The sequence below is a fragment of the Tamandua tetradactyla genome, chromosome 16 (assembly GCF_023851605.1).
Source record: "Tamandua tetradactyla isolate mTamTet1 chromosome 16, mTamTet1.pri, whole genome shotgun sequence".
Lineage (NCBI taxonomy): Eukaryota > Metazoa > Chordata > Mammalia > Pilosa > Myrmecophagidae > Tamandua > Tamandua tetradactyla.
In genome coordinates, this window is record NC_135342.1 from 13,625,991 (window position 1) to 13,636,301 (window position 10,311).

Sequence of the window (10,311 nt, forward strand, 5' to 3'; positions counted from 1 at the left end):
GGCCCACGTCTAGCACTTGAGAACATCAGCCCTACAGTCTGTGGCTTGGGGCCTCTCTCCCTGCCCTTGACATATTTCTTAACTGATGGAAATCTCAGTTGCTGCATCTGTAAAGTGGGGAGGTGATGCCCCTGCGTTCTAGGGCTTCTGTGTGAGATCCAGCTGGCAAAGGGCTCAGCATGAATGGTGCTCAGTGAGGGCAGCTTCCCAAAGGAGGGTGGTCTCAGAAGGAGAAATGTCCTTCTCCTCTTGGCTGTGTTCTCCAATAGGTTCAGACATTTGGACCCCCATGGAGAAGAGGCTCTTTAAGAAGGCGTTCTGTGCCCACAAAAAGGACTTTTACCTGATACAGAAGACGGTAAGGTGAACATGGGCTGGTGTAGGCATGGGGGCTGTCAGGAGGCCTGCTGGCCCTGCTCCTCACCCTCCTGGGATGGCTCTCTCGTGGTTGGGAATGGTTATAACTTACCGAGTTGTCACTGTGAACAAATGCAAACAGTAAAGAAATGCATGACATACTCAAAATAAAGTCCTTCCCTCCCCTCCCTGACTGGTAGTCACTGTTGATTATTATTAGCTTGAATACTTATAAGCATTTATCTCTTTGCCCGGACAGAATTTACACACATAAATGCATTCACTTAGAAAAGGGTGAGATCATACTACACATAATGACCTGCTGCTTTTTTTTTTTCCTTTTTTAAAAACTGATGCTGACAAAACACAATGAAGTCTAAGGTTTGATATACTTTGACTGATGCACATGGCTGTGCCACCATCACCGTGATAATGGACATCTCCATACTTCAACATTCCCTGGTGCTGATCCACTTTCTGTCACTCTGGATTAGTTTGCATGTTGTAAAGTTTTATGGCAGTGGAATAACCATACAGTATGCTCTGTGCTTCGGGTTCTTTCACTCAGTATAACTTTTGCGATTCTCCCACCTTAACCCTGTGTATCAGTGCTGTGGGGTGTTCCCTGGTGGGACGGACACAGGTTTTTAACCGTGCACGTGTTGATGGGCACTTAGCTCACATCCAGTTTTAGGCTACTGTAAATAAAGCCATAGTGAATATTCACATACAGTTCTCTGTATATGTCCATAGACAAAGAAAACTTCCTTTGGGGGGAGATAAATACCAGTGTGGAATGGCTGCACCAGACAGGAGGCGTATGTTTAACTTTCTAAGAAAATGCTAAACTTTCCCAAAGTAGTGGTACCATTTTATGTACCTACCAGGGGAATGTTTCCAGTTGCTCCTCACCTTTGCCCAACTTGGTACGGTCAGTCTTTTCAATTTTAAGCCTTTCTAGTGGGTGTATAGAAGTATCTCGTATTTCCTTAATGATTAATGATGTTGAGCATCTTTTCATGTACGTATTTGCTACTGTTGTCTGTTCCCATCTTTTGCCCATATCTGTGGGCAAAAGATGTGATGGTTCTATTGCTGATATTGTAGGTGTTCTTTATTTGTTCTGGATACAGGTCTTTTGTCCACATTTATGGTTTGCGATATTTTATCCCAGTCTGTGGCTTGACTTTTCAGTCTTCTGACAATAAAGTCCAAATTTACTTTTTGTTTATGGACATGCTTTTGGTGTGGTAGCTAAGAAAATCTTTGATCTAAAATCACAAAGATTTCCACCTGTGTTTCCTTCTAGAAATTTTATAGTGTTAGGTTTTACATTTAGCTTTATTATCTATTTGGAGTTAATGTTTGTAGCTGATGTGAGATATGGGTGGTTTTTTTTTTTTTGGTCATATAGGTATTTAGTTGTTCCGGTTTCTTTTGTTGAAAAGATTATCTTTTCTCCACTGAATTCCTTTGCATTTTGTCAAAAATCAGTTGGCCATACAGCCTACGTCTGTTTCTGAAACTCTTTCTATTCTGCTCCATCGATCTAGTTGTCTATTTTTGCGCTAATACAACACTGCCTGATTACTGTAGCTTTATAAGGAGTCTTGAAATCTAATAATGTTAGTTCTTCATCTTTATTCTTTTTAAAGTTTTTTGTCTTTTCTAGGTTCTTTGCATTTCTATATGTACTTTAGAATTACCTTGTTAATTTCTATAAAAAGCTGCTACTTAATATTTTGATTGGTATCCTTACCTCTAGATCAGCTAGGAGAATTGGCATCTTAATACTGAGTCTTCTGACCCATGAACAAGATACATCTCTGTTTATTTAGATCTTCTCTAATTTCTCTCAGCAATGTTTGGACGTTTTTATTGTACATGTGTTGCACATTTTTTGTCAGATTTATCCCTAGGTATTTTCTATTTTTTGATGCTGCTACATATGGTACTTCTTAAAATGTTAATTTCTGATAGTTTACTGCTAGTATATAGAAATACAGTTGATTTTTATTTATTGATATTATATCCCACAACTTTGCTAAGCTCATTAGTTCCTATAGCTTGTTTGTAGACTCCATTGGATTTTTCTGTGTAGACAATCAAGTCATCTGTTAATGAAGATGGTTTTATTCTTTTTTTCCAATCTAGATGCCTTTAATGTTTTTCTTCCCTTTTTGTTCTGGAGGTCCCTCAGGCACAGTGTTGAGTAGGAATGGTGAGAGCAGACTTCCTTAGGGCAAAGCAGTCAGTCTCTCACCTCTAAGTGTGATGTTAGGTATAGGCTTTTATAGATACTGTCTCAGATAGAGGAAGTTCTTTTCCATTCCTAGTTTGCTGAGGGTTTATATCAGGAACTGAGATGTCATATGGTTGTTTTTTAGTTTAACGTGGTGATTATATTGTTTTTCGAATGTTAAGCCAATCTGCATTCCTGATAGAAACTCCACTGGCCATGATGTATTCACCTTTCTATATGTTGCTGGATTCTACTTGTTGAAATTTTGTTTGTAATTTTTTCATCTATGCTTAGGAGGGATTTATTGGACTATAGATTTTTTTTCTTGTAATATCTTTGTCTGGTTTTCGTATCAGGATAATGCTGACCTAACAGAATGAGTTGGGAAGTATTCCCTCCTCTTCAGTTTTTTTGAAGAGTTTATTTAGAATTGGTTTTATTACTTCCATAAATATTTGGTAATGAAACTGTCTGGGCCTGGAGAGTTTTCTTCATGGAAGGCTTTGAACTATAAATTCAATTTGTTTAGCTTAAATAAATTCAAATTTATTTAATGATACTAAATTCAAGGCTGTTCTGGGTATCAGTATCTTGAATGAGCTTTGGTAGTGTTCGTCCCTAAAGGGATTTGTACATTTCGTCTGAGTTGTCTAATGTATTAGAATAAAGTTTCTCATAATATTCTTCTATTATCCTTTTAGTATCTATACACTCTACAGATGTCACATCTCTCATTCCTGATAATGGTAATTTGTGACTTTTTATACTGATCAGTCTAGAGGCTTATCAATTTTATTGATTTTTATCAAAGAACCAGCTTTTGGCTTTGTTGATTTGTCTCTATTGTTTTCCTGTTTAATTTCTTCTCTGATATTTACTTTTTCTTTTCTTCTGATTGCTTTGGGTTTAGTTTGTTCTTTTCTTAATCTTTTAAGGTAGAAGCTGAGGTCATTGATTTGAGTTCTCTCTTCTTGCCCAATAGAGCTGCTTAGTGCTGTGAATTTCCCTACAGCTACTGCTTTGACAAATTTTGGTACTTTGGGTTTTCATTTGTATTCAGTTCAAAATACTTTCTAATTTCCATTTTAATTTCTTTTTTGACCTATGAATTATTTAGAAGTGTGTTGTTTAATCTCCAAATATTTGGAGATTTTGCCGGAGCTCTTCTGGTACTGATTTCTAATTTAATGTCATTGTGGTCAGAGAAATAATTTGTATGACTTGAATCCTTTTAAATTATCTTGTGAAGAGATTTAAATAATAAGAAAGAAGTCTTATATATCTTCTGCATAGTTGCCATTTTCATTGCTTTTCATTCCTTTGTGTAGATCTGTACGTTGATATCTGGTATAATTTTCCTTCTGACTAAGGGACTTGCCTTAGAATTTCCTGTAGTGCAGGTTTGCTAGTAATGGATTCTTTCAGCTTTTGTATGTCTAAAAATGTATATATTTTTTGCCTCCATTTTTTTATGTAGAAAAGCGATTTATTCCATTATAAGCAGTTAGACAATTAGTCATGGAGTGTAACAAACTTCCTGTGAAACTGTCACCCAAAGAAAAATGGTCAAGGACTAACTCCTTAAAAAAAAAAAGCAAACTCTTATCCAGGATTAATTTAATTTTAAAAACAAATAGCTGTTGAGTCATTCTTCTCAGCTTAACTGGACAGTCTGCCATTTCATATAAACAAAGAAATAATATAAAACGGCTCACAAAATATATTAACCAGCAAAAATATATGGGGAAAGAGAAACCTGTAAATGAAGTTTTGACTTAACTAAAGAAACTGAGAGAAGACTGCTCTGCATAGGAGAGTGTGCGTCCTGGCAAGTCAGGGATGACGATTTTAGAGTACAAATCTATAGGACTTGACTCTCTCCCCTGTTTCCTGAATAAACGTATCTTACAGTATTATACTTCATGGCTCAGACACCTACCCATTGTGGCTCTATTCCTTATCCACTCTAACCTTATGTGAGTCTGAAAAACTTGGGAATATAAGCATAAGAAGAAAAATGACCTCACACATATATTCCCCTTTCTGTGTCTACTGCAGACTTGGGCTTGATTCTAGAAAATTATTAAATATAAGTTTGTAACTTTGCTGAACCAGATCCCCCAGTTAATGTTTAGAAAACACCCAGTGTCTGGGCTAATAGCATTGTTGATGGTAACTAGAGAAAGATTGCCAGACAAAATCTGTGTCTCAAGACCAGTGTTAAGTCAATCTCAGGGTTGAGAGAAAGAAAAGGGGAGTTTAAAATCACAAGTGCAGATGTTCTGAGGATCTTTCTCCTTCTGGATCCACACTTCCTTCAGGATTGTCGTCACTGTAAATGTTCTCTGCCATCTGCCACTCTTGCATGATACTGTCTTCTGATGCAGAACTAAGCACCCAGGGTTCACTGGGATTCCAGGAGAAATCGGGGATCTTGGCAGTGTGGCCACCATGAATAAACCACAACCCTGGTGGTCCATTGTGTTGGTTTGAAAGTTTTGTGCACCCCAGAAAAGCCATGCCCTTTAAATCTGACCCAGTGTTGTAGTAGAAAGTTTTGATTAAACTGACCCTCTCAGAGAGGGCAGAGTTTAGGTGGCATTGGCTACTGTGTGGCTTCACTTTGAAGCCCCTCGTCACCTGGAGCACTTGGCGATCCACCACCCTCTAGGGCAGGGGCATACCAAGCCAGAGTGGAGAGCCCTTTCAGCAAGGTTTCGCAAGGCAGCAGCTGGCCTGGCGTAGTGGGGATTTGGGCTGGGGGTGACGTTGGTGGCTGCCGGTGAGGTGCTGGGCACAGCTGGCTGGGCTTTGCTTTCATTAGATCCAGACAAAGACGGTAGCCCAGTGTGTGGAATATTATTACATCCGGAAAAAAGTGATCAAGTTCGACTGCAGCCGAGCCCCTGGGCTAGAAAAGAGGGCCAAGACAGAGCCAGACGAGGCAGAAAAGACAGAAGAGAAGGTAGAGGGACCCAGGGCAGGGGGAGCAGGGGTTCTGGGGTCCAGCCTTGACTCATGTGTGCACTGCCCTGCCCAGTCCGAGGGTTAAGGGAGGTGTTCCCCAGGAGGGATTCCCTGCAGAGGCCTCCGTGCCCTTCACTCCTGCGAGGTCAGCACCCTCACACCGCTTTTGTCCTCTCTGCAGGCCGTCTGCAGCCCTCGGGAGAGACCCAGCCACCGACCAATGCCCGAGTTAAAGATGAAGAGCAAGAGTTACAGGAGGGAGTCCATCCTCAACTCCAGCCCCAACACAGGCCCCAAGAGGACCCCCGAGCCGCCCAGCAGCATGGAGGGTCAGGGTGTTTTCCCGTGCAGAGAGTGCGAGAGGTAGCAGCCCTTTCCTGCCCAGGTCACCCTCCCCAGGCCCCCAGGTGGCCCCCTGCCTCTCTGACCCACCTCCTCTGCTTACCCCTCAGGGTCTTCGACAAGATCAAGAGTCGCAACGCCCACATGAAGCGGCACCGGCTTCAAGATGCTGTGGAGCCCGTGGTCAGGGTGAAGTGGCCTGTGAAGCCCTTCCAGCTGGAGGAGGAGGATGGGGAGGGGGCAGGGCCCGGCATCGGTGCCCTGCAGTGGTGAGCCCCACCCTGCGGCAGCCTGCTGGGCTAGACGGGGGGGAGGGGTCTCCAGGCCTCTCGTCTCCCTGTAGTCTGTCCAAGAGGAGACCTTGCCAAGGTGCTGGCCCTGCCTCGCTGCCCCCACTCTGCATTGTCCCACGCTGGGCACATGGCCATCGATCCGCCGGAGGAGCACACAGTCACCCGGCATTTGTGAAGTCCCTGTCATGGGGGTGCCAGAAGTGCCATTCTTTTTATGTTAATCGTCTCTCCCTGCCTTTTGCTTCCACTCCTCCTGGAGCTGGGAGACTTGGGGAGGGGAAAAAGTTAGATCTGGGTAGCTCTTAAGTCTTAGCCTCACTTTTGGGGTTTGGTTATATTTGTTAGATAAGGCCAAGATTTAGAGAATCAGTGGGAAAATACCTTCAGATCTCCCCCAGCATGTTGGGGCCTCCCTAAGTAGGTGGTCTCTCTGCACTCAGGATTCAGTCCCTAATCTTGCAACGACTTGTACATTGTTAGGGTTTTTTTTTTTTTACGTGTCTACTTGTAAATCTTATTAAATTGGGTTCTTGAGCAGCTGTCTTCTGACTTCCCTGGCCTGTTGATCCCACAAAGGCTTTTGCATCCCTGCCTCATTCCAGGGCCACAGAGATGAGTAAGATGGGTTCGTGTCCCAGAGGAGCTGGTAGCCTTGGGAGGCAGAGGGGAGGGAACAGGCAGATTAATTTGTACATTCATTAAGCGCCTACTGTAGCGTGGGCCAGACATTGCCCAGCCCAGGTATGGGGTTGTGGTGACTCAGGAGGAACAGGGCCCCCTTCTTCAGAGAGCTCACGTTCTAGGAGGGAGATAACAGTAACAGAGATGCGAACGAGGCGATTTAAGATCTCAAGGGTGGGTCTGCTTTTGGCCACAGCACCAAGACTGTCGTTGTAAGTGTGAGCAGTCAGGGTGTATGGCTCCCGTGGCTCTACCCACAAAGTCAAGACTGCAGCAGAGACAAGATTCAACTCCTCCCACAATAATATCCATATCGTTGGAGGTTCACAGATAAAGAACATATCCCTTCCTTCCTAGTTTCTCTTGTTAAGAAAGGAAAACTTGCATAAGCTCCCAGCAGCCTGCCTCTTGTGTCTCATCAGCCGGAACCATAGCCTGTGCTCATTTCTAAACTCCTCCCGGGCATATGGAGCAGAAATGATCACTGTTTCCTTGGACCACTCAAGGGTTGTCTCGGGGACCAAGGAAGACCAATGTATGCCCTCAAGTTTATTGCCACCTGAACAAAACTGGAAGTCTCTTAGCCAGGAGAAGAGAAGGACATGGAAATGGCTACTGGGCAGGCAGACCACAGTGTCCTCCCACCAAGTGACATGAAGGAGGTGAAGGAGGGGCCAAGTCCTAGGAGAGGACCAGAGTGCGGCAGGCAGTGTTAGTGGGACAGCTAGAGAAGGCCTCACTGAGGGGCCTGCTGAGTTGGGATCTGGATCCCAGGCTGCAGAAGGGCAGAGTGCACTCTCTGCGGCTAGAGACCAGAGGAGGTGTTAAGTAGGAAGTGACAACTGACAAACTGCCTGAAGAAATTTCTCTGACTGCTGTGGAAGATGGGTTGTAGGAGGCAAGAGTGGACATCGGGGGAGTAGATAGACGCCTCCAAGGTAAAAGATGCAATGTACCAGGTTGGGTGGTAGCAGTGATGAGGCAAAGAAACGTGTGGGTTAGGGGTGCATTTTGCAGGTGGACTGCACAGACTTGGAAATTGAAGAGGTAGTGAGGAAAAGGATAGGATCAAGGCTGGCCTGTGGGTTGGGGGCTTGAGCAGCCGAGCAGATGCAGAGCAACCACCGAGATGACAGGGCACATCACTGCTTGGCCAGGTCTCTAAGGGTGTGCCCTGTGTGTAAGGATCTGGCAGGGGGAACAGGGCAGACGGTGGTGCCAGGTTTCACAGAGGGCTGATATCTCAGCCGAGTTTTCAAGACTCGGAGGGAGGAGGAGTAGAGGAGGAATTAAGTTTGAAGCAGTCCAGGCTCAGGCATCAGAAGAACCAGAATATGCATCCTGTCTCCCCTTCTTTGTGACCTTACGCAGCTCACTTCCCCTGTCTAAGCCTCATTTTCTCACCTCTAAAGCGGATTGAAAAATGCCTATCCCCATGTATCCATTAAATGAGATTGAAAAATGCCTATCCCCATGTATCCATTAAATGATTAGGTATTTTGCAGGGTTCCCCATGTGAATTTTACAGCTAACTTTCGATGAGTTCTGATGGCATTACTATCATCGTTTGGACTCCATCCTAAATAATAAGTCAAACTTGCTCCTTGGACTTTGAAACAAAAGCCTAGCTTAAAGAGTCAGGGAGTATAGTAGTTATTTGTTGCTCCATAACAAAATACCCTCAAGCTCAACAGCTTAAAACAAGTGGAAGCTTTTAGAGTAGTGCCCCACTGACAGACACAGAACCAAAACTGTTTGTGGTGATGCAGACCCACCCCCACCTGATCTGTGGTCAGGATGCAACAGCAACCACAAATAGGTGGTCCAGGAAAATCTAAGAAGAAGAGTTGGGCAACGGTTTCTTGTGCCTCACCCAGCGTGTTCGGTGCCCTCCCGTCCACCACCCGATCACTGTTTTCTCAAACTGGTTTCCCAATGGTCTGCATCTGAGTCACATGGAGGGGAGGGGACTGTAAAAAAAATGCAGATTCCTGTGCCCTGACACAGACTTTGAGAATCAGAATCTTCGGATTTAGGGCCCTAGAACCAGGATTAGGAAAAAAACAAAACAAAACAATTTTAGATTTATAGAGAAAACTGAGAATAGGACAAAGTGTTCCCACATACCCCACAGCCAGTTTCTTCTTCTAACATCTTACACTGGTGTGGTATTTTTGTTGTTTAGATTTGTTAAAATTATTGAACCAATATTGATACATAATTATTAACTCAAGTCCATACTTCATTCAGATTTCCTTAGTTTCAATCTAATGCCCTTTTTCTGTTCCAGGATCCCACATCACATTTAATACTCACGTCTCTTTAGGCTCCTCTTGGGTGTGAGTTTCTCCAAATTTCCTTGTTTGTGATGATCTTAACAGTTTTGAATACTGATCAGGTATTTTATAGAACGTGCCTCAATTGGGATTTGTTGTTTTTCATGTGATTAGACTAGGGTTGAATGTTTTGGGAAAGAAGAACCATTACATCACATCTTATCAAAGATATATACTAGCAACATGACATCACTTTGTGTTAACCTTGGTCATCACCTAGCTGATGCAGTGCTTCATTTCTCAACTGTAAAGTTACTTGCTGTCCTGTCCCGCACCCCCCCCCCCGCGTTGATAATTGAAAAGGAAGTCACTTTGTGCAGCCCACACTTAAAGAGTTGGGACTTAGGCTCCTTCTCCTTTCAGTTGGTGCATGTGGCCCTTTGATAAACCCACATCGTGTTTGTGTGATTTGTTTTTAGCACTTCCTTACTTTCGGACACTACAAAATGCTCCGCCTACGTGTACTTTCCCTCCCCCTGGTTTCTTCTATGGGAGAATGATAGTAGGAACCAAGATCTGGAGACTGAATGGGCTGTGCTCAAACCTCAATTTTAACACGTTCTCCCAACTATTGCCCTTGCAAGCAGAGTTTAGAAACCTCTGCTCTCAAAGTTACCCAGGACTAAACCAGTTCCAGCATCAGTCGGCAGAGGGCGTAAGAAGAGGCAGAAAAGTTTATTTTCCACCACATACGCGAAGAAGGATGGCGCGAGGTAACACCACTGAGGCAATACTGAGCTCTGCGCAAGGGAACTGTCAAACTCGGGCGTAGGCGTGCGCCCCGGGCTGGGGGTGGGGGGGTAGGGTTGTCACGTGAGGCCCGGCGGTCAGCTGACTAGTGCCGTAGTTTCCCAGGCAGGGCGGACCCCAGGCGAGGGCTGCTGTTGCTGATTAGCGGAGGAGGCTCCAGAGAGGCCGCACTCTCGAGCAGGTCCTTGACGCTCTGATTGGCTTAGCTCGTGTCACGTGGTGGTGTCGTACGCGTGCGCCGAAGCTGTGGACGCCGACTGGTGGTTGCGAGTCACGGGTCTTCGTGCGCCGATTAACAGGGGCGGGGCCAGCGGGGCGAGCGTCGCGCTCCACGTCGCGCTGG

At 44.5% G+C, this 10,311-nt stretch overlaps 1 protein-coding gene across 3 annotated transcripts in view; it reads left to right on the plus strand.

The window, feature by feature from the left end:
- The window catches only part of ZNF541 (zinc finger protein 541), an 85,459-nt gene extending 78,724 nt beyond the window's left edge, over positions 1-6,735 (plus strand). For all 3 annotated transcript variants that reach the window (XM_077131316.1, XM_077131319.1, XM_077131317.1), the window contains 4 exons: positions 270-358; positions 5,424-5,564; positions 5,748-5,929; positions 6,019-6,735. In XM_077131316.1, coding sequence (XP_076987431.1) covers positions 270-358; positions 5,424-5,564; positions 5,748-5,929; positions 6,019-6,181 — 575 coding nt within the window. In that variant the 3' untranslated portion in view covers positions 6,182-6,735. The remainder of the gene's footprint in view (positions 1-269; positions 359-5,423; positions 5,565-5,747; positions 5,930-6,018) is intronic.
- The last annotated feature ends 3,576 nt before the right edge of the window (positions 6,736-10,311 follow it).